Source organism: Mobula hypostoma, chromosome 1, assembly GCF_963921235.1.
Source record: "Mobula hypostoma chromosome 1, sMobHyp1.1, whole genome shotgun sequence".
NCBI lineage: Eukaryota > Metazoa > Chordata > Chondrichthyes > Myliobatiformes > Myliobatidae > Mobula > Mobula hypostoma.
In genome coordinates this window covers 70,265,714-70,290,937 of record NC_086097.1, presented here as the reverse complement: position 1 = coordinate 70,290,937, position 25,224 = coordinate 70,265,714, and the positions used below count along the sequence as shown (strand labels likewise).

General features: G+C 39.5%; 1 protein-coding gene across 4 annotated transcripts in view; it reads left to right on the top strand.

Annotated features, from left to right (window-relative positions):
* Nucleotides 1–24,846, top strand: part of g2e3 (G2/M-phase specific E3 ubiquitin protein ligase) — a 99,572-nt gene extending 74,726 nt beyond the window's left edge. For all 4 annotated transcript variants that reach the window (XM_063050505.1, XM_063050496.1, XM_063050514.1 and 1 more), the window contains 5 exons: nucleotides 2,153–2,469; nucleotides 6,276–6,457; nucleotides 14,366–14,538; nucleotides 17,751–17,965; nucleotides 22,639–24,846. In XM_063050505.1, the coding sequence (XP_062906575.1) occupies nucleotides 2,153–2,469; nucleotides 6,276–6,457; nucleotides 14,366–14,538; nucleotides 17,751–17,965; nucleotides 22,639–22,889 (1,138 nt within the window). In that variant the 3' untranslated portion in view covers nucleotides 22,890–24,846. The remainder of the gene's footprint in view (nucleotides 1–2,152; nucleotides 2,470–6,275; nucleotides 6,458–14,365; nucleotides 14,539–17,750; nucleotides 17,966–22,638) is intronic.
* Nucleotides 24,847–25,224: the final 378 nt, after the last annotated feature.

The window sequence follows — 25,224 nt, the reverse complement described above, 5'->3', positions numbered from 1 at the left end:
GTTTGCATCTTGTACTCCTTGCCCTTCACATCTCCCACTCCCATTTTGCATCTAATTCTTTCTATCCTCCTATCACTGCTCATCTTTGACTTTGATGCATTTGTTTTCAGCAAAACCTTCACTATGTCTTATACACTCATCATGTTTTAACGCTGCCTAATGTCCATTCAAGGGAAAAAGACTGCCAGTATTCAGCCATCTAAATGACAATAAGACAAATGCTTTAATGAATGTGTTCTCCAAGTTCAGAGGTCCCAGACTTTCCAAATGGTGGGTGACATGGCATCTATCAATGCATCATTGCTTGACTGTATGGGCTTTCAGCACGAAGCTCTATCATGTTAAACAATCTACCCAGGAGATTTGCTTTTTAAAATCCAAGGCTCTTTCTTTCAATGGGGATTCTGGAGTTATGAAAATCAAGCCAAAGGAATTTTAATTTAGTTTATTTTTCTAACTTTAACTCTCCGTAATGTATGTGGTTTACCAAATATTATGAGACTACAGATGCTGCAGTTATTGGGAGCAATACACAAAACACTGGATGAACTCGGCACAAGATTCCTTCCCATAGATGCTGCCCGACCCACTGTATTCCTCCAGCATTTTGCTTGTGTTACAAAAGGCAGTTTAAATAGCTTGGTACAGACTAGATGGGCTAAAGGGCCTATTTCTGTTCTGTACTTTTCTATGACGACTATGTGCTAAGCAGCTCAGGCAGCATCTAACGAGAGAAATGAGTAATTGGTGGTTTGGGCTGAGATTCTTCTTCGTGACTGTAATAGAAGAGGGGAACTGACCAATGTGGAAAGTTTAGTACAGTTTTAGGGGGCTGAAAGACTTTGGAAAATTGGAGGGAGGACAGCCTGAACAACATAAGAATAATAATTAAATTACTTAGTTTAATTTCACAATCTGGCTACGGATTAGAAGACAATTACAGTTATTTCTTCAACTGATTTATAAGCGTTGCATTCTCTGAAATATCCTGTTCATGTGGTAATGCCATTATTTAGTAAGTTCATGTTCTTGAACTTGTTCTTCATTCCTCAAATTCAGTTCAGTACCTTATCCTTGAAACTTTTTTTTAATTTTTAGTGTCTAAATCAAATTTCTCTTTGCCAATGAATGCAAGTGGTAGAATTCAATCTGATGATGTAGCATAAAGTTAAATGATTATTACAATTTAGAAAATGTTTCACAAACATACTGTTTTTTAAAACATTGCTGCAAATTAGGAACATAAGAAATAGGAGCAGGAGTGGGCCATGTGGCCCGTCAAGCCTGCTCCACCATTCGATAAGATCTTGGCTGATCTGGCCATGGACTCATCTCCACCCATCTGCCTTACCCCCATAACCCTTAATTCCCCTACAATGCAAAAACTTAGACATTAAAAATTAAGCTTTGCCTGTTGGGTTATTAACCAGTCTAAGTCCTTCCACCTACTATTAATTTTTCCCAAGCATAATCAACAACTGATATTTTACAGCGTCAATGATATTTTAAAATTTTGGTATTTATTTCTGAGACAATTCACCCACATTTGGAATGCACAAAATGATGGATTCTAGTTTTGTGAAATGTAAAGCAGTAAGCAAACATGGCTCAGTTCTCCCCAAGGTAAGTAATAATCAGAATATCCTTTGCAGAAGAAATTTTGATGAAAGTAATGCTTTCAGTGATAGAAATAATCTCTCTGAAGTATATTACATTTAGCTACTATCACACTAACTAGAGAGACTTGATTTGTAAAGAAGTTTTAGGGTAGAGTTTGAATTTAACTGAGCATTAGGACTAGATTTTTCTTTGCTGCAGTTATGTAATCTCCTTGGAGAGACAAGGACCAGTTGAAGGAAGGGTAAAGCTTCATTACTTCAGGAGAACTTCAATCCCCTTGTTAGCCATTTCATTCCATCAGTGAGTTTAAGGTCCTAAATTTCTGTTTTAATTGTTTCTTGACTTAAAGGTTAAACTTGTGATCTGTTTGGAGCTAAAGACTATTGGTCATTAGGATATCTTTCACTTTTGATATTTTAAATTGTAAAATGTTAAAAGACTTACTGAGGAGTTGCGGAGTATTTCATGAAATAATACATGATGATACATAGTTACTTTACCAACTTCAAACTTGCAAATATTTTTTTAACAGCCAAATATTTGCAGCAAGACCTCTTGCAAGCATTTTGAAGGAATTAAGGTCGCAAATCAAATCAAATGTCATCTCAAGAATCAAAGTTGACAGAACAAACATCTGGGAAGGAGCTTTGAGAGAGATGAAAAGAAAAGTATTTAATCCTGCCAGCACAATTTGTATTCAATATTCAGATAAGGCTGGAAAACCTCAAGAAATGCCTGACATTGAAAACCCTCTTCGTGATTTCTTTAACTTGCTCATGCATCATCTTCAGAATTCAACTCTATTTGATGGTCTGATTACCTCAAAGAACTTAACTCTCAATTCTCAAGGTTAGACATTTTTCACATATAATTCATGACTGTGGTCTTTATTTTTTTTTGTTTTACCATTTGATTTTCATGTTGTACAAGAAAAGATGAAGAATTAACATTAGTTGTAATTTGAGTTGACTTTTGCTTGGAGGTTTTGCCCAAAATCAGATCCTAATAAAATACCCGAGTGGCTCTACAATTCACTGTTAAATGGAAATGAACTTTAAATTCATTGTAGAATTAAATTTCGACAGGTAAACTGAAACTTTATGGATCTCAAATAACAACCTCTTAAGTATCAAGTACAAAAGAGCATATCCTTTTTGATATCCATGTCAGTTTGAATATCCTTCATTATGCTCTTTCACAATTATTGCATGCTCAGTTTGTCCACTAAGATGGATACTTGTGAAAGTCAATGAAAATGTACTGTCATGTAAGAAAGAGGAAGCCTCAGAAGAACAATGATTTCATTGCATTAGGATGCAGAATGTTTGTTAACCAATTACAATGTATAAAATCTGAGAAGTCTAAAATTAAGTGCTAGTTTTGCATTGTGATGTAATTTTGCTTTTCATAATTTTTTCCTGATAACAAATAGAAGGATACAAATATTAAACTAAAATGGCAGGTTTTGCCTCAGATTTTAATGATGGTTAACCAAAACTAATATTTAAACATTCGTTTTCTCTAACAATACAACATCTTAAGGGAATTCACTCTCCTATAATCTCAGTAAATCTACATTGTATATAATGTTTCTATGACATTATACTTGCTAGATTTCTTGAGTATTTTTGTTGTGCTAGGGGAACAATTGTTGGTTGGGTATAGAACATGGAGCATAGAACAGGAACAGGCCCTTCGGCCCACAACATTCTGCCAATCCAAATAAATTAGAAATCAAATGGACAACTAAACAAATCCTTTATTCCCACACAGTGTCCATATCCCTCCATTTTCTTCATATTCACGTGCGTATTTAAATGTCTTGAAAGTCCCAAATGTATCTGCATCTACCACCAACCCAGGTAAATTAAACAAAACTTGCCTCTAACATCTTTAAAATTATCCCCTCACTTTAAATGCATGCCCTCTGGGAAGTACCCTGGGAAAAAGATGCAGTCTGTCTACTCTATCTATACCCCTCATAATCTTATGAACCTCTTATCAGATCTCACCTCAGCCTCCACTGTTCCAGAGAAAACAACTTAGGTTTGTTCAACCTCTTGTTATGCCGCATGCCCTCTAGTAAATCTCTTCTACACCCTCTCCAAAGACTCAACATCCTCCCTATTATATGGGTGACCAGAACTGTATGCAATTCCATATGCAACCTAACCAGAGCTCTATAAAGCTGCAATATAGCTTGATGAGTTTTGACTAATAAAGGCAAACATGACATGTACTTTCTTAACCACCTTATCAGCCTGTGTAGCCACTTTCAGGGAGCTGTGAACTTGGACCCCAACATCCCTTTACTCATCAGCATTTTTAAATGTCTTGTCCTTACAGTGTACTGGCTCCTTTATCCCGCTCTATTCTTTGTCATTCATCTATGCCATCCACAACACCATCAATCTTTGTATCATCTACAAACTTCCTTACCCACTCATTTACATTGTCTTCCAAGTCATATATATATCACAAACAGCAGAGATCCAGTTGATGGTAAATCCTATCCCTAAGGATTCTCTCTAATAACTTCACTACCACTGACATCAGACTCACCAGTCTCTATTTTCCAGGATTGTCCCTGGTTCCCTTTTTGAACAATGGAACAACAGTAGCTACTTGCCAGACCTCCAGGACTTCGCCTGTATCTAGAGAGAATACAAAGATATTGGTCAAGGTTCCAGCAATCTCTTCTCTTGCCTCTCTCAATAAACTGAAGTATATCACAGCAAACCCTAGGGACTTAATGCTTCTTCAAGAGACCCAACACTACTTCCTCCTTTACTTCAACATTTCCTAGCATATTAATACTCTCCCACTGATCTCCCTATCCTCCACATCCTTCTCGACAAATACTAATGTGAAGGACCTCAAGCACATCCTTCGCATCCAAGCAAATGTTCCCACTTTTGTCATTGAGTAGTAGCACCCTTTCCCTAGTCATCCTCTTGCTCCTGATATATGTATAAAATGCCTTGGAATTCTCTTTAATCCTAATTGCCAAGAAATTTTCTTTACCCCTCCTGGTTTTCCTAATTCCCTTCTTGAGTTCTTTTCTGTCTTCTTTATAATCCTCTAATACTCTGTTTGATTTTAGCTTCCTGAGCTTACATCCTATTTCTTGACTAAATTCATCACCTCCTTTGACATCCAAGATTCTCTTACCTTGCCATCCTTGTATTTCCTCCTTACTGGAACATACTGTACCTGTCCCGCACTCTGTGCAGTTGGTCTTTAAACACCCTCTATGTGTTAAATGTGGACTTAACTAAAACAGCTGTTCCCAATTAACACTCCATAGTTCCTATCTAATGTCTTGTAATTTGCCCTGTTCTAATTTAATACTGTCCTACAAGGGCCATACTTATATATGTCTATAGCAATCTTAAAACTTAAGGAGTTGTGATCACTGTTCTCTAATTGCTCACCCATTGAAAGATTGGTCACCTGACCAGGCTCATTACCCAATATCAGATCTAGTGCAGCCCCTCTTCTTGATGGAACATCTACATATTGTTTTAAGAAACCCTCCTGGGTGCAACTAATGAATTCTGCCCATGTGAACTCCTTGCATAAAAAGATCCCAGTTTATATTGGGGTAGTTGAAGTCCCCCATAACAACCCTATTGTTTTTAAACCTTTCCTTAATATGCCTGCATATCTGTTCTTCAATGTCCCAGTGGCTATTGGGGGGTGTGGTGGGGGTCTGTAGCACAATGTCATCAGTGATTGCACCCTTCCTATTTTTGAGTTCTACCTATATAGATTCAGTGGACGAGCCTTCCATTATGCTCCCTCTGAATGCAGCTGTGATATTGTCCCTGATTAGAAGTAAGACTATTTTTTCTTACCCCCCTCCCACCAGCACTTACCATCCTGGTACAGTAAGCGTTCATTCCTGTTCCTCTCTCAATTAAGTCTCTGTAATGGCCACAACATCATAGTTCCATATACAGTACTGACCCATGCTCCTTTAGCCATATTTTCCTAGTATTAAACTGTTTGTCCCATCAAATCCATTACTTTGCTCCTGTCTCTCTTTGCTGGCCCTCTCATCTATCTTCCTCTGCATCCCTCCACTTTCTGACGTGGTGTTCTGGCTCCCATCCTCCTGCTATCTTATTCTATTGAAGTAGAAAAATGATTTGTATCAAACGGTGTTATTTCTTTGTTTTCTTCATTACAGTAGCACATAGTTCAACATCTGGTACTGCAGGCAATTAGCAACAAAGCTTGTTTTGAAACAATGTAAAGCAAATTGTCTGCCGTGGGAACACATATCAGTGATGTAGAAGTTGTCTTGTTTTTAATGCACAGAAGAATAAATACTCATTTAAGAGTAACTTGCTTCCTTGATTTCAAATCATTCAAATTTAAAAATAAGAGGCTTATTCTTCCAAGTTGCTGCTATATGTCTGGAATTCTTGATAATTAGGAAATTGAATCAATTTAACTAAATATATTGTATTTGTACATCATTTATTGCCACCTTGGGAAGTTCCAAAGTTTTCATGTCCAAGTATTGATGTTTTAAGTGTAGTAGCTGGTGTGATGGAAAATATTGAGTGGGATTTTTGGTTGTTTATCCTCCTAATCTGAGTGCATTAGAAGATATAAGTTTATATATTTATGTTCATTTCTTTATGTAGCTCTTAGGTTGGACTGGTATTATGAGGCTGGACGAATGATTGCACTATCCTTAGTTCATGGTGGTCCGTCACCAAACTTCTTATCCAGAACACTATTTAATTGTCTGGCCTATGGACCAGAGATAACTGAGCCAAGTATAGAAGACGTGGCATCATTTGAGATAACACAAAAGATCATAAAGGTAAAATCATGAACTACTTTTAAACCCTATGGTCAAGGGCAGTCTCTGAGCACATGTTTTTTTTCCCAAAAGGAAATCTTGAGATGTGAATCAATCTTGAATTATAAATATTGACTATGTATAAATGAAATGAGTTAAATAAAATTTCTGATGGGCTTAAGCCCATAAAATAAAATTGTTTCATAAAATTTGATTGGTCTTCCCAAAGAAAACTTTTTTGTAGAAAATGTGGAGAAAAGGAATCATGCAATTGAGGCAATGTTCTGAGGAAAAGAGCTTCATTGCGAATAGGCTCATTGTTTCTACCTGCACCTGCTCCTGCTCCACTGAACTTGTTTGCAAACCATGACTCAATTATATCCCTCTTGGTTCAGTTCCTTCCCACCTACACATGCTCTTAATCTCCTCAACAACCTTCATTTCCCTGGCCCTGTTTGCCTCATTTTCACCATGGATCTCTAGACCGCATACATTTCTATCCCCCTTCAAGAAGGCCTTAAAGCTCTCCACTTCTTTCTTGAAAACAGACATGACCAGTTTCCCTCCAGCATCACCCTCCTCAGTCTGGCAGAACTGGTCCTCGAACTCAACTATTTCTTTTTTAATGCCTCCCACTTTCTCCTTCAGCTTCTTTCATTTTCTCCAAACTAAGGTCTAGCCATGGGTACGTGCATGGACCCCAGCTATGCCTGCCTTTTTGTTGGCTATGTGGAACAGTGTATGTTCCAAGACTTCCCTGGTAATGCTCCCCAAATCTTTCTCCTCTACATTGACGACCTCATTAGTGCTCCTTCATGCACCCATGCTAAGCTTGTCAATTTCACCAACTTGCCTCCAACTTCGAACTTGCTCTTGGTTCACTTGGTCCATTTCTGACACCTATCCCTTTTATCAATCTCTCTGACTTAATCACTGGAGACAGAATGTCTGCGGATATATTATAAACCTACCCACTCCCACAGCTATCTTGACTATAATGCTTCCCACCATGTCTCCTGTTATTTAAAAAAAAATGCCTTTCCCTTTTCTCAGTTCCTTTGTCTCTGCTGTGTCTGGTCCTAGGATGTGACTTTACTTCAGGACATCAGGAATGTCCTCCTCCTTCAAACAATGGGGTTTCCTTTCTTCCTCCATTGATATTGATCTCACTGGCATTTCCTCCACTTCCCGAACATCTGACCTCCCCCCATTTTCCCACCATCATAACAGGGATAGAGTTACTTTTGTTCTCACTGACCACCCCGTGAGCCTCCAGACCCAGCCCATCATTCTCTGCAATTTCTGCCTTCAGTGACATCTTTACTCCATTCTCTCCCCCCCCTTACTTTCCTCAAGGATTGCTCCCTCTGTGATTCTTTTGTCCCTCCCCACTAACTCTCTCCTGCCACTTATCCCTGCAACCTGTCCATTCACCTCTTCCCTCACCTCCATTCGGTGCCCCAAACAGTCCTTCCAGATGAGGCAGCACATTACTTGTGAATTTGTTGGGGACGTCCAGCACTTCCAATGCGGCCTCCTTTACATTGGCGAGACCTGACATAGATTGGGGATTTGTTTTGTCGAGCAGCTTTGCTCCATCCTCAAAAAGCCGGATTTCCAGGTGCCTAACCATTTTAATTCCAATCCTTTTTCGCATTCTGTCATGTCGTTGCATGGCCTCCTCTACTGCTGCAATGAGGCCACTCTCAGGTTGGAGGAGCAACACCTCATATTCCATCTGGGTAGCCTCCAACCTGATGGCATGAACATCGATTTCCCCAACTTCAAGTATCCCCCTTCCCTTTTCCTCTTTCTAATTCCCCCCATGCTGGAGCCCTTCTCACACTTTCTCTTCTCACCTGCCTATCACCTCCTCCTGGTGTCCCTCCTCCTTCCCTTTTTCCTGTGGTCCACTTTCCTCTCCTTTCAGCCCTTTACCTTTTCTGTTTTCTTCCCAGCTTCTTGCTTAATCTCTCCCACCCATCTGGCTTCACCTATCACCTTCCAGCTTGTAGACCTTCCCCTCCCCCCACCTTTGTATTCTGGCTTCTTCACTTTTCCGTTACGGTCCTGATGAAACCCCTTGACCCGAAACATCAACTGTTATTCATTTCCATAGATGCTGCCTGACCTGCTAAGTTCCTCCAGCATTTTGTGTGTGTTGCCCTAGATTTCCAGCATCTGCAGAATCTCTTGTGTTTATTATTATTGTTGTGATGCAAATGTTATTTGTTTTAAAACTGGAAATATTTCTAAATTGGATCTGTCTTGAAAAATATGCATATCAGCAACAGGTCCTCAACTCGCTGCTGTTCAGTTCTGAGTTATAAGTACTTGCCACAAAGAGGGAGGGCAAAACGTCTGACTAGTCTAAGAGCAATACTGTGTGCATGTAAACCCAAGAGTAACTTTTTTATCCATTCTTTTGATTTTCAATATAGTATGGAATGTGGGAGGGGTAGAAATTATTGGGCTGAATCTTAATGGCAAATGATGGCTTTTCTGAACAAAAATACTCAACCCACCGAATATCTTAATGTGCTCCATTGTTCCTCTCCATGTAGAGACAATTAAAGGAGCTTCAGGTTAGACCTGACTTAGGGCCTGAGAACCTAGTGGTTTATTGTGGAATACAGTGCTATATTTTTCATCATTCTTGCTTTTAGTTCATGTTTTTAATTTTGACTATTTAAAACCATAAGACGATAAGATGTAGAAGCAGAAGTAGGCCATTCGGCCCATCGAATCTGCTCCACCATTCAATCATGGGCTGATCAAATTCTTCCAGTCATTCCCACTCCCCTGCCTTCTCCCCATACCTTTTGATGCCCTGGCTAATCAAGAACCTGTCTATCTCTGCCTTAAATGCACCCAATGACTTGGCCTCCACAGCTGCTCATGCCAACAAATTCCACGGATTTACCACCCTTTGACTAAAGTAATTTCTCCACATCTCTGTTCTGAATGCATGTCCTTCAATCCTGAAGTCCTCTTGTCCTGGACTCCCCTACCATAGTTAATCTATTCCGGTCTTTTAACATTTGGAATGTTTCTATGAGATCCCCCCTCATTCTCCTGAACTCCAGGGAATACAGCCCAAGAGCTGCCAGACGTTCCTCATACGGTAACCCTTTCATTCCTGGAATCATTCTCGTGAATCTTGTCTGAACCCTCTCCAGTGTCAGTATATCCTTTCTAAAATAAGGACCCCAAAACTGCGCACGATACTAAGTGTGGTTTCAAGAGAGCCTTATAGAGCCTCAACATTACATTCCTGCTTTTTTTATTCTATACCTCTAGAAATGAATGCCAACATTGCATTTGCCTTCTTCACCACCGACTCAATGTGGAGGTTAACCTTTAGGGTATCCTGCACAAGGACTCCCAAATCCATTTGCATCACTGCATTTTGAATTCTCTCCCATCAAAATTTATTTATTTCTTCCACCAAAGTGCATGACCATATACCATATACTTTCCAGCATTGTATTTCATTTGCCACTTCTTTGCCCATTTGTATCCTTGGCAAATTTTGCCACAAATCCATTAATCCCATAGTCCAAATCATTGATATAGATCATAAAAATCGGCAGTCCTAACACCGACCCCTGTGGAACTCCACTAGTAACTGGCAGGCAACCGGAATAGGATCCCTTTATTCCCACTCTCTGTTTTTTTGCCAATCAGCCAATGCTCCACCCATGCTAGTAACTTCCCTGTAATTCCATAGGCCCTTATCTTGCTAAGCTGCCTCATGTGCAGCACCTTGTCAAAGGCCTTCTGAAAATCCAAGTACACCACATCTACTGCATCTCCTTTGTCTACCCTGCTTGTAATTTCCTCAAAAAATTGCAGTAGGTTAGTCGGGCAGGATTTTCCTTCCAGGAAACCATGCTGTCTTTGGCCTATCTTGTCATGTGCCTCCAGGTACTCCGTAATCTCATCCCTAACAATCGATTCCAACAACTTCCCAACCACTGATGTCAAGCTAACAGGTTAATAATTTCTTTTCTGCTGCCTCCCACCCCTCTTAAATAGCTGGGTAACATTTGCAATTTTCCAGTCATCCGGTACGCCAGAATCTATCGATTATTGAAAGATCATTGTTAATGCCTCCGCAATCTCTCCAGCTACTTCCTTTAGAACCCAAGGGTGCATTCCATCAGGTGCAGGAGATATCTCCACCCTCAGACCATTAAGCTTCCTGAGCACCTTCTCAGTCGTAATTTTCACTGCACATACTTTGCTTCCCTGACACTCTTGAATGTCAGGTATACTATAGATGTCTTACACTGTGAAGACTGATGCAAAATACGCATTCAGTTCCTCTGCCATCTCTGCGTCTCTCATTACAATATCTTCAGTGTCATTTTCTATTAGTCCTATATCTACCCTCAACTCTCTTTTACCCTTTATATACTTGAAAAAGCTTTTAGTATCTTTGATAATTCATCTTTTCCTTCCTGATGACCTTCTTAGTTTCTTTCTGCAAGTTTTTATAAGCTTCCCAATCTTCTATCTTCCCACTGGCTTTAGCTTCCTTCTATGTCCTCTCTTTTGCTTTTACTTTGGCTCTGACTTCACTTGTCAGCCACGGTAGTGTCCTTCTTCCATTCAAAAATTTCTTCTTATTTGGAATATATCTGTCTTGCACTTCCTTCATTTTTCGCAGTAACTTCTGCCATTGCTGTTCTGCTGTCCTTCCTGCTAGTGTCGCTTTCCAGTCAATCTTGGCCAGTTCCCCTCTCATGTCATTGTAATTTCCTTTATTCCACTGAAATACTGACACATTGGAATTTAGTTTCTCCTCAAATTTCAAAGTGAACTTGATCACATTGTGATCACTGTTCCCTTAGGGTTCCTTAACCTCAAGCTCTCTTATCACCTCCAGATCATTGCACAACACCCAATCCAGTGCAGCCGATCCCCTCGTGGGTTCAACAGAAAGCTGTTCTAAAAAGCCATCCCTTAGACATTCTATAAATTCTCCCTCTTGAGGTCCAGTCTTGGCCTGGTTTTCCCAATCCATTTTCATGTTAAAATCTCCAACAATTATCATGACTTTGCCCTTTTGACATGCCTTTTCTATCTCCTGCTGTAATTTATAATCCACATCCTGGCTGCGGTTTGCAGGCCTGTGTACAACTGCCATTAGGGTCCTTCTACCCTTGTCATTTCTTAATTCAGCCTATAGAGACTCTACACCTTCCCTTTCCAATGATTTAATATTATTTCTTGTACACAAGGCCACATCACCCTCTCTGTCTACTAACCTATCTTTCTGATGCACCATATATCCTTGGACATTCAGCTCCCAATGGCAGCCATCCTTTAGCCAAGTTTCAGAGATGGCCACAACGTCATACTTGCCAATCTGTAGCTGAATTTCATTATTGTTCATTTTATTTCTTATGCTGTGTGCATTCAAATATAACATTTTCAGTCCAGTATTTAAAAACGCAAACACGAGGAAATCTTCAGATGCTAGAAATTCAAGCAACACACACAAAATACTGGTGGAATGTAGCAGGCCAGGCAGCATCTATAGGAAGAGGTTACTTACTATCTCTTCTTTCAGTTAGTCCTGACGAACGGCGACTGTACCTCTTCCTATAGATGCTGCCTGGCCTGCTATGTTCCACCAGCATTTTGTGTGTGTTGCAGTGCAGTATTTGTTGCTTTTTGTTTTAACTGCACCACGCCTCTATCCAGGGAGTTGGGTAGCCCTGTAACTTATCCCACTGGCTGTGATTATGCCTCATCTCCTGCCTGCCCTTTCTATCATCTCTGTTGTACGCTATCTTCTGTTTTCCCCTTCCTTAGCCCTATTAGTCCGGTTCCCATCACCCTGCCAAATTAGTTTAAACCCTGGCTAACAGCTCTATTAAACCTGCCTGCTGGGATTTTGGACCCTTTTAGGTTCAGGTGTAACCTGTCCTTTTAGTATAGGTCGTACCTCCCCCAGAAAAGGCCCCAATGATCCAGGAACCCGAAGCCCTGCCCCTTGCACCAGTCTCTTAGCCATGCATAACTATGCCTGCTCATGCTATTCTTGCGCTCATTAGCCCGTGGCATAGGCAGCAATCCTGAGATTACTACTCTGGAGGTCCTGCTTTTCAGCTTCTTACCTAACTTCCTGAATTCTCTGTTCAGGTCCTCCTCCCTTTTTCTACCTATGTCATTGGTGCCAACGTGTACCAAGACTTCTGACTGGTCACCCTCTCCCTTCAAATTACAGAATACTCTGCACTCGATCTGAGACATCCCATACCCTGGCACCTGGGGGGGCAACGCACCTTGCCGGTATCTCGATGAGGCTGACAGAACCTCCTGTCTATTCCTCTCACTATTGAATCCCCTACGACTACCGTATTCCTTATCTTCTTCTCTCTCTTCTGCACCACGGAACCAGGCTCAGTGCCTAAGATCCGATCGCCATGGTCGTCCTCTGTCAAGTCATCCCCCTCGACAGCATCCAAAACAAGATAACGATTACTGAGGGGGATGGCCAGAGGGGTGCTCACTACTATCTGAGCACTTCCCTTCCCTTCCCTGACAGTCATCTAACTCTTGCAGCCTTGGGGTGACAAACTCCCTGTAGCTCCTATCTACCTCCTGCTCACTTTCCCTAATAAGCTGTAGGTCATCGAGCCGCAGCTCCACATCCCTAACACGGTCTCTCAGAAGCTGCATTTCGGTGCACCTGGCCATCTGAGAGTCTGGAAGGTTCCCAGGATTCCCACATCTGACACCCAGAGCAAAGTACTAACCCTACGGACATGCCCTCTATTCCTCCAAAAAAAAAAATGCAAGGGAAAAAAAAATGAAACCCACTAACCCACTAACCTCGCCAAAGCCCTACCCACTCTGCCTCAGACCACTCTGTTGATGACCCATCCGCTGGGCAGTGTCTCCCTTTCATGTCTGAACCTTCCAGCTGTCCAGCTCACGATTGGTGCGCTGGTTATAGTCGAGTTCCCGCGAAGCTTTCCCCTTTTAAACTTCGTTCCCGAACCTGTGTGCCACCTCCTCTCTCGGAGCTCTCCAATTTTAAGTCCTTTATTCCTTCTAAAATAGTTCAAATAAATTAAATTTTTTATTCATCTTAACGATGAAGACATTAAAAAAAGTCATGAAACATTCTCAGCTTCACGCAGGGCTTTGCAAGATGTCTAAGCTCAAGTTTTCAGTGCTGCACCTTCTGTTGGAGGCTCTGCTGCTCCTCAGTTCCTTTGAGGTGGGCAAGTTTAGATCACTCTGTCCATACCAAGGAGATCTTGTATTGCAATTCTGTGCAGATGGCTCAGTGAGAAAGGTTCTTCCCCCTCGTAAATTCAGAATCTTGACTTCCCTGAATCATAATTCAATCAATGCCCCACATTTTGGTTATTAAATTGTATATTATAAGTCAATACAACCATCCATCTTATAGAGCTGCAGCTCATAAGCTCCCCAGTGACCTTGTTTCAATCCTGATCTCTGATGTGGAGTTTACAGATTCTCTGAGTTGTAGATTAATTGGGCACTGTAAATTAACCTTCGTGTGTATCGGTGTTTGGTTGTGGGAAGTTTATGGGAATGTGGGAGTAAAATTAGTGGGAGAATGGAATTGCCATGTCCATTGGCATAGGTGTGATGGGCCAAATGGGTTCATGCTGTGTGGTAAGGAAGTATGTAATGTGGAAGCTACACATGCATCTGATTCATTTAAATTATAAACCAACAAAACTGGAAGGTGGAAAATAAACTAAGTGCCAAAAACTGCAGTATAATAAAGTTAGTTAATACAATCTTAGTGTTTCAGATCATGTTGCTTCTAAAAGCTGCTGTTCGACGTTTATAAAATTCATGATTATGGGTGAGGAAGCAGTGGTTAAAAACTGATGCTTAAATGCTTGACGTATTTCTTTATTATGTTTGAACATTCAGATAAAAGAATCATCAACCTTGGAAGAGTTGAAACTATTTATCAATGAAAACGCTGATTACCTTTCAATAGCTGGATGCTTAAGACCGGTATGGTCACTGGACGATAAGGAGCTGCTGTTGAAAGATGTGCTGATCTTTCACGTAATCAATCGAGTTCACTCACCCTTAGAAAGGTTTGCAGTTTGTTCTGTACTTCTATCAGTTGTATAAATGAGCATTCAAAATATCCTAAAAATTGGAGGCCTAGGCAGTTTTGTGAATGTGAATTGGGCAATTTTCAATGAGAGTTTAGCGAGAAGTTGTATTTGATTGCAAGCTCCAACAATTTTCAATTCGCACCAGGGCGTGGAGCAGATTGCATTTGACAGAAGGCCTGATAAGGTGGTAATAACCCAGTTTTTCAGAGTTCCAGGTGATTTAGAGAAAGTTCAGTGTTGAATCTGAAACCTGTTGTATCCTCTAGGCCTACCTTTTTTGTTAGTTCTTAAATCTTTAAAGACTAGAATAAAATCTAGTCTCTCCAGTTTATTGTTCAGCAACTTTATGCAGATGTATCACTTATGCCGAAGTGGAAGCCAATCTTTGCACAGTGCTTCTGATCAAAGCAATTACGAAGAAGCTTATAAATTAAATTGCCTTAGTCATAGGGAAATGACATCAATACTTACGTCAGTTGCACTTCAGACATTTTTTTTTGAAAAAGTAAGTTTTGTACACTGCTTCAAACCTCCAGAATTTAAATCTACTTAGTATTTTATATATAAAATAATCATTGAATCCCAGATTAGTTTCATAATTTGTAAGGTGTAAGTATATGTTTTAAATTTCATTGTATGTGTGTCTTTCATGTGTATCCTTTCATCAATTTCCCTCAATGTCAAATAGATACTTAATTTGTTCTTGATAGTTTGTTGTCAGTCTCCATGGTATCAGCTGTGGGTCTGCTTGGCATATGTTTCCTTAATAATATTTTAGAATTACACATAATTATGGTGGGGACTATTCCAGTCTTTTGTTGGAATTCTGTAACAAAATACAGTGTTAACATTCATTTTGAGAAGACTAGAATGTAAAGCAATGATTACAGCTGATGTTTTGTAATGCTTTGGTCAAGCAACATTTGGAATATTATGAGCAATTTTAAGCCTGGTATTAAAGGAAGGATGTACTAGGCCTGGGGAAAGTCCAGATGAGGTTCACAATAATGATCCTAAGAATGAAAAGCTTAACATAGGAGAAGCATTTGATATTTCTGGATATATATTCAATGGAGTGCAAAGGGGCGGGGGCATCTCACTGAAACAGAGTAGATACTGGAAAGCCTGGATATAAAGGGTATTTCCATGAGTAGGTGGGTCTAGGGTCTGAGGGCACAGCCTCAACAAAGGGATACTCTTTAAAACTGAGGTAAGCTAAAATTTCTTCAGCCAAAGGATGGTGAGTCTGTGGAATTCATTGCCACAAAGGGCTGTGGAGGCCAAGTCATTGGGTGTAAGGCAGGGATTAATAGATTCTTCATTGGTGATGGGGATTAAGGATTACCAGGAGAAGGAGAGAAATTGGGATTTAAAAAAAATATTCATGATTGAACCGCGGAACAGACTTGGTGTGCTGAATGGCCTAATTCTATTCCTATATTTTATGGTCTTCTACACAAAAAAAAATTAAATGGTTTCATGAAAGAACTGTTGTGACTATTTGTATAATTTAGTTTAAGAGAATTTGTTTTGAAACAATTCTTTACATATAAAATTCCAGTTGAACTCTATGATCCGTAAAAGTTTTGATTTCCACTATTTAGGACTTCTTGTCTCAGCATGGTTGGGTGGGGGGAATGGAGAAAAAGGGCTTATGGGATTAACATAGCGAATGTTTTGTGAGGCCAAGTTTTTGATGTGTATAAATAGCATGATGATAGGGATGAGGAATAAAGATTTCTGTGACATTGAGAGGCAAGATTGATAATGGTAATTCGTAGGGAACCCATCTAATCAGATTTAGTTGGATTAGATTATGAGAACACTCAGTCCTCGTTTATTGTCATTCAGAAATGCATGCATGCATTAAGAAATGATACAATGTTCCTCCAGAGTGATATCACAGAAGAAACAGGACAAACCAAAGACTAACACTGACAGAACCACATAATTATAACATGTAGTTACAGCAGTGCAAAGCAATACCATAATTTGATAAAGAACAGACCATGGGCATGGTAAAAAAAAGTCTTAAAGTCCCGAGTCCCTGATAGCAGGTGGCAAAGGGAGAAACTCCCTGCCATAAACCTCCAGGCACTGACAACTGCCGATGCATTGGAAGCACCCGACAACAGCCAACACTGAATCCGTCCGTCCGAAAACTTTGAGCCCCCGACCAGCCCCTCCGGTACAGCCTCCCGAGCGCCATCCTCTGCTGAGTGCCTTCAACCTCGTCCCGGCCGCCGAAACAAGCAAAGCCGAGGACTCGGGGCCTTCTCCGGAGATTCCGGACTACACAGTAACAGTGGCAGCGAAGCGGGCATTTCAGAAGTTTCTCTGGATGTTCCTCCGTACTCTCACGTCTGTCTCCATCAAATCAGAATTGTACACGGTCCCCTACTTGACAAATAACAGACATCACCACCGAAGTGGCCACGCGCACCGCCATCTTCTCCTCTTCCATCCTCCAGATTAGTATCGCATGTTGTAAATGCACAAACCCAGTAGAAGTTGTAGAAGTTTTACAAACAAAAAATGAGTTGAAGAAAATTGGCGTTTAGTTAAAAACTATATTAAATGGCATAATATTCAACAGTGGTCAGCAAAGGCAATGGGATTCTGGACTGATAGGAGTTTGGATTGGTGAATGAAACCTTGTGCTGCAATTTGATTTTATTTGGAATCAGTTCCAACTTCTACCTGTTGTCAGATGTTTAAAATAGTGTACAGTGTATGAAGCTATGCACTTCAGATCTTATAAAATATGTGGTCTTTATTTTGGGTTTAAGAATTAGTTTACCAGGCCAGTGAAATATTTTTCATATAAAACAAGATATTTTTACAGGCCTATATCCTTTTATTGACTTTAGTGTGTTATATAAAAGATCTTAAATTACAGTGTATGAAATTAATAAACTGTGCATTATTTTAAAGAGTGTGTAAATGCATTTATTTTAATGCTGGGTTAAATGATATGCATTCCGCGTGAAACGTTAGATTCTACAGAAATCATTCACCAGTGCCTCATTTATCCTCATTGTTAACAACTTGGCCGTTTATTATGTGCATCATTATGTTGAGCTATTTCTGCTATGCTGTTCATCTAACTTATTTCTGTTCTTCTTTGTCCAGGTCGTGTTGTCCCTCAAAACCGATTTGACTTTGATCTTTAATTTGGTCCTTTCCAGGTTTCGTGAAGGATTGAAAGTTCTTGGTGTGTTGGAAAGTATTCAGACCTATCCAGAAAAATTCTCTGAACTTTTGTGTTACAAACCACAGAAATTATCTGCTGAAATAATTGGAAACCTTTTCTCCATCAACTTTTCACCGAATGGAAGTAACAGAATAGTTGCAGAATCTAAAGCCATCAGCTTCTGGAGAGATTATTTGACAGATGTAGAAGGTATGAAAATTTTACACTTTTTGCCACACTACCCAATTATCAGCAAAATTTGTGCAGCCAAACTTATGTACTATCTTCTTGATAAAGGGAACTGAAATAGCAATGATGTTGGTATCAAACAAGGTGATTATCTGTATTGGTTGAAAACAGTAATTGCAATTTATAACACAACAAAGAAATTCTGAAGAGAATCCACTTATCACCAAAAGGAATTACACATTAGATAAATTAGTTGTCTGATTATTCGTTATTGTTTATTCTTTTCCATCTTTGAAAAAATAGTTTTAACCATTTGAAAAATTCTTCCGCCAAACTACATTGTTTATGGGAGAAAGGAATCCTTATTCATGAGATTTATTTAGTTATGTTATTGGAACAACACTCAGTTTCTGGATCAAGATGCCAAGACATGAATTCAAAATCTGAGCTGGAAAATTTTAAATTCAAGTACAGTAAAACTAATAGTCCACTATCCCATTGCTCTGCATCTGGCTCACCTAGGCGGTATTTCTTTACTCCTCTTAACTCACCAGAGTTCCATTCCCATACTCTGTATAGATTTATCGGAGTCATGTTCACCTGCCCTTTAAACGAACTGGGTTTCATGCACTTCAGCACTCCCTTTACACTCACCTGGTTTTTCCTCATTCTCTCTTTAACACACTAGTCCACAGATAAGTTCATACTATCATATACAGCTTACTTAAAAAGTGAATTCAAGCATGTCGATGAGCTGATAGGAGTATCCAGTAGTTTCAAATGTCTGCCAATCCAGCATCACCAAAATGCAAAGGGCCCTGGATCATTGGAGCTTTACTTAAATAAAACTGACATTTGGGGGGAAAAATACTATAGTAAATATTAGCATGAAACCAAAAGATGGTTGCTGTACTGTAAACTCCCTTGATTCATTAAATTCCTATTTACCACAGCCTGATCTAGTTCTATACAAAAGTCTTGAATACACACACACGCACACACACACTTACAACTTTTGCATGCCACATAGTAATTTTATGTATTGCACTGTACTGTTGCTGCAAAGAAAAAACATTTTCAGGACAAATGTGGTAAACCGGATTCTGATGTGGGTTTCTGTTGTGGACTGAAAGTGGGAAGGGGGCAGGGAGAGTGGAATCATATCTGGGAATAGCAGAAGGGAGGGAGCAAGAAGTACCACAGAGACATTTTGTTATGATCAATAAACCAGCTGTTTGGAATCAAATGACCTCGCCTGGTGTCTCAGGGCTGGGTGTGTCAGCACCTATGCTACACCCTCCCCACCCCGGCACTCCTTCTCTGCCACATGTCCCATACAACCTCCAGCGGCACTCAGCCTTCGCCATTCCCAACATTATTTTCTCCCGCCAGAATTACAAACTTGCTCTCCGCTCCATATTAACAAATACAGTAATGTGCATAAGTCTTAGGCACCCTAACTGTATATATGTGCCTAAGACTTTACATGCTATTGTCTATATGACTCCAAAGCCACTAATGTGGATAAATCTAAATTGCATGTGAACAATAAATGGCGGAATGACCAGTAATGAACACACCTTGCAAACAAAATGTAGTATAGTAGGTGATACTTTGGCATTCATAAGACCATAAGATATAGGAGCAGACTTGGGCCATTTGGCCCATTGAGTTTGTTCCTCTCATTTTCCCTTCAGCCCCAACCTTTTGACTTCTCCCTTCATGTCCTGACTAATCAATATCCGCCTTAAATATATCCAATGACTTGACCTCCACAGCCACCTGTGGCAGTGAATTCCACAGATTCACCATTTTCTGGCTAAAGAAATACCCCTTCATCTGTTCTAGAAGGATGCCCCCTCTATTCTGAGGGTAGTCTTAGACTCCTCCACCATAAGAAACATCTTCTCGACAACCACTCTATAATAGAGACCTTACAGCATTCGACAGGTTTCAATGAGGTCATCCCTCATTCTTCTGAATTCCAGTGAATTAAAGCCCAGGACCATCAAATACTCTTCATATGACAAGCAATTTGATCCTGGCATCATTTTCATAAACCTCCTTTGAACCCTCAACAGTTTCAGCACATCCTTTCTAAAATAAGGGGGCTCAAAACTGCTTAAAATACTGGTGAGGCCTCACCAGTGCTTTATAAAGTTTCAACGTTACATCCTTGCTTTTACATTCTAGCCTTCTTGAAATGAATACAAACATTGCATTTGCCTTCCTCATCACAGACTCAACCTGCAAATTAACCTTTAGGGATTCCTGCACAAGTACTCCTAAGTCCCTTTGCACCTCAGTTTTTTGTATTTTTTCTCCATTTAGAAAATAGTCAACCTTTAATTTCTTCTACCAAAGTGCATGACACTGTATTCCACCCGCCATTTCTTTGCCCATTCTCCTAATCTAAGTCCTTCTGTAGCCTCTCAACTTCCTCAAAACTACATGCCCCTCCACTTATCCTCACATTGTCTGCAAACTTTGCAACAAAGCTATCAATTCCATCATCCAAATCATTGACATATAACATAATAAGGAACTGTCCCAACGCTCGTGGAACGCTAGTTACCGGCAGCCAACCAGAAAAACTCCCTTTATTCCTACTTTGTCTCCTGCCAATCAGCCATTGTTCTATCTATGCTAGTATCTTCTATTAATACTGTGGGCTTTTAACTTGTTAAGTAGCTCATATGTGGCCCCTTGTCAAAGACCTTCTGAAAATCCAAATGCACAACATCTGCCAATTCTCCTTTGTTTATCCTGTTTGTTATTTCTCAAAGAATTCCAACAGATTTGTCAGGCTACATTTTCCCTCGAAGAAACCTTGCTGACTCTAGCCTATTTTATCATGTGCCTCCAAGTAACCCAAAACCACATTCTTAACAATCAACTCCAACATCTTCTCAACCACTGACCTATAATTTCCTTTCTTCTGCCTCTCTCCCTTCTTGAAGAGTGGAGTGACATTTGCAATTTTCCAGACCTCCAGAACCATGCTGGGTTAATTGATTCTTGAAAGGTCATTACTAATACACCCACAATCTCTTTCAGTACCCTGGAGTGTCTGCCATCTGTTCCAGGTGACTTATCTACCTTCAGGCTTTTCAGTTTCCCAAGAACCTTCCTGAACTTCTGGCATGCTGCTAGTGTCTTCCACAGTGAAGACTGATGCAAAATACTTATTCATTTCCTCCGTCATTTCCTTGTCCCCCATTACTACCTCTCCAGCATCATTTTCCAGCGGTCCAGCAATCCAGAAGTGATCTCAATGAACTCGTGCCCCCTGCACCAGTTCTTCAGCCCTACGTTCATCTGCCAAAAATCCTATCTCTGGAGATCCTGTTTTTCAGCTTTCTACCTAGCTTCATAAATCCTACCTACGTCATTGGTGCCAATGTGTACCAAGACTTCTGGCTGCTTACTCTGACCCTGGTATCTGGGAGGGAACATGCTATTCAGGTGTGTCTATTGTGCCCACAGAATCTTGTCTCTATTCCTCTGAATCTCCTATTATCACTGCAGTCCTCTTTACCTCTCTTCTCTTCTGAGCCACAGCACCAAACTCAGTGCCAGAGACCCAGTCACTGCGCCATCCCCCTCAATAGTATCCAAAGTGGTATACTTATTATTGAGGGGAACAGCCACAGGGGTACTCCGCACTGCCTGCCCATTTCCCTTCCTTCTCCTGGCAGTCACCCAGTTACCTGCCACCTGCAATCCAGGGTGACTATCTCCCTGTAGCTCCTCATTCTCCCATAAGAACTGAAGGACATCGAGCTGCAGCTCCAGTTCCTTAATAGTTTTCTCTGGGATGAAGCTTGGTGCACCTGGTGCAGTTGTGGTTATCTGGAAGGCTGGAGGTCTCCCAGAATTCCCACACCTCACACAGAGAACAAAACACTGGCCTGGAAGCCATTCTCACTGCACTAACTTTGGGCTAACCGACCAGGAAAAAGAATCAAAAAGAAAAAGAGAAACCTACCAGATGCTTGTTTACCTTGCCCAGGCCTGATCTCGCCGAAGCCTGATGAGCCAAAGTCACTCCAACACTGGCTCACTCACACCAGTGGCCGCTCCTTTCTCATGAACCCTACTCGGTGACTGGTCGCAGTCCAATCACTGCCGTAAAGTGCTGCCTTCTTCATCTTGAGGGCAAACCCAAGTGAGAAGGTAGCTTCAGAATGCCTTCCCCTGAATTAGTGCTCATGAAGCTGGCACTAATAGTGATCATTATAACATTATACAAAGAAGTATTAAAGCAGTGCTGTGCTGGGTATCTAGCTGGAAATCTCTGACCACTGTCTGTACTTCCACAGCAATGATTCATCCACATGTTTGATTTCGGTAGACTGGCAGGTGGTGCTGCAGCCATAGCTGGGCTTCTTATTATAGGCTGGTGAGGGCTGAAGAGGGGGAGACAGCAGCTTTCATCACATGTAACAGTAGATAATGAGAGAGACCGAAGAATCAAGGTGATGGAGAACTGTTGCCCATTCCCGGCAGCAGCTTGCACTTATTGCACTCAACCCTGAGCCCTTTGTTTCAGGCAAAGTAGCTGTGGTGTTCACTCCAACAACACCAACAGCAAGGATCTGGTTTTGAATATTTGGACTGTTAGCCAAATAGTTAAGTAGAACCACATTCAAATGCACACCATTTTTGTGAATTAACAGTGTTTTTCTTTTCAGGTGGAAAAACTAAAGCTTCTTTTGAAGGAATCTTGAGTTTTGCAACTGGCACAAGTAATATTCCACCCATCAGTTATGTTCCTCGCCCTTCACTTAAATTCTTGCATAGTGATGGAATAGTACAGTACAGATTTCCAACAGGACAAACATCAGTCAATTGTTTGAAACTACCAATGTCAAAAACATACGAGGAATTTAAAGAATGCATGGATTTTGCTATTTGTAACACACCTGAATTAAAAAGAAAGTAATGCTGTAAATATTCTTAAGTCAATTATTAAATTTGTACATTATCTAGCAGTTTTCTTTTTAGAAAATTACAATCTTTGTTTTTAATTGCCAGTTATTTAGCAGTGGCTTGCAGAAGTTTTGAAATAAGTTTACAGGATGTAAAAGATAATGATTCCTCCTTAGAGAACTATTTTATGCAGAATATTCAGGAAGGGAAGCAGAAACTTAAACCTTGATGAATGCCTTTGTCAGTTTCCCTGCTGACATGTTGTGTTGCAATATACTTTGATGTTGAAACACAGTAACAATTATATTTGCATTAGTTTCTAATCTTGCTGAAGCACAACAATTTCTCTACTTGGGCAGCTCTGGCTAAGTGAAAGTTCTAGTAGCAATTCTGATTTTCTCTGCCAGAGGAGGTGAAGGAATAAAATATTGAAGCAGCTGAGAGGTTCATATATTGATTTCTAAATATTCAGAATGTTATCCAATTTCTAGATTAATGTAATACAGATTTGCTTATGAAATTACTTGATTAGCTGGTTTGAAGTTTTCTTTAATAGCTTTGCATATGACACCCACATAGATCATCAACAAGTTTATACTTATGATGGCATTTTTTAAAATTACAATGAAATGAAATTTAAATTTTCTAAAGTGCAGTAAATTGTAATTTGCCAAAGTAATATTTTGGATGACCAAAATATGTAAGGTTTTGTGTTTACTTTTAAAATGAGGAATTGGAAGTTTTGCTTTGTATGTAGACTTTTGGAAGATTTTCTTCACTGGTTTTGCCAGTAACAAATATAAACTTTGTATTTTATTTCTGACCTTATAACTACCATGATGGACTATAGTTGTAACGTAAATAGAAATTACTTTATATTGGTAACTCATTTAGTTTGCTTCTCTAGAAAAATAAAACTATTTAGAATTGTTATAAATATATTTAATTTCCATCAAAAGATGAAACCCTTTAACAGTATTATTAATAGTTTGGTCTGGCAACAAAAAGGGGGGTTCCTTGGGTGCTGATATTGTAATATGTTCTTGTTTAATGTATTTCTGTGAAAAATACTGCTTTTACAAGTTGTACAGTCTTCCTTAGCTTGCTCTTTAAACCCTGATTTCAGATCTTCAGCAGTGGGTGAAGGATTCAGTATTACAAATGTATTTTTACATTTGAACAAAATCCATAAAATATGTCACTTGTTAAATTCGTGCTTTCCTTCTGACAACTTGTCTAAATCTCCTAACATTTTACATTGAGAAAAGATGTGGGTAATTGTAGTTTTTTGCATATTTAAACAGGAAAAAGAAAACAAACAAAATAAGCAAAATTTATATACCATTTCTGAAGAAAATAATTGTATGAAAGAAATAGTAAGATTTAGGGAGGAAAGCTTTCAGTACAAAGACTACCATTAGTGAATAAAATTAATGCAGAAAAATAATTTGAATGTGTACAAATGAACTGTTATGTGAATGAATATTGTTTGTGAATAAAATAAACTATTGTATTTGACTAGGTATCTATCATAAATAATTTATCCAAGTGATTAACTGTGTAATTGTTCAGTTTGATGTGTGCTTTTATCAATGCATATATTTGACTAATGCAGAATAACAAGAAAGTTGAATCTTGGTTACCAATTGAGATATTAGAACCTGGTTATCAATTAAAAATGTAAAACAACTGCTAAAACATGTTAAAGGTAGACATGTAATAATCTCATTGGAATAAAAATATGTATGGCATTGAATTCTTGGGTAATTTTTGTCTGGCAAAATTGGTCAATAGTCGATTATGGATAAACTGACCGTAATAACATCAACTTATTAATGTTCAATTCGTGAAGACATCTGTAATCTGTGATGTATAATTGTTTTAGTTATAGCTGGATGGTGTCCTTACATGAACTTGTTTCTCTATGTTTGCTTAAATAATAAATGAAAGGATGTTGCATTTTTTTTTTGATGAACCAAATTGTTCTCAAGTTTTTTTTTCTATATTTCTTGTAAGCCTCCATTGAAACTGGTTTCTAAAACACAGATTGAAATGTTTAAATGTAAAGATTTTATTTATGTCACAAGCTGTCAAAAATGAAATTTTACAGCTAATTGACATTTAAAAAGCAGAAAAAAAACACAAATGGTAGAAATTTAAATTAAAAATAGAAAATGCTGTTCGGGAATGAGACCCAGAATTAACGATTGAGAGTGATCTTCCTTTTACAGAAATTAAAAAGTGAGAGAACAAGATTGAGAGGAAACAAAAATATTGAAAAACTCAGATGCAGAACACGACAGCTGCTGGAAATATTCAGTAAATCACACAGCGTCTGTGGAGAGAAA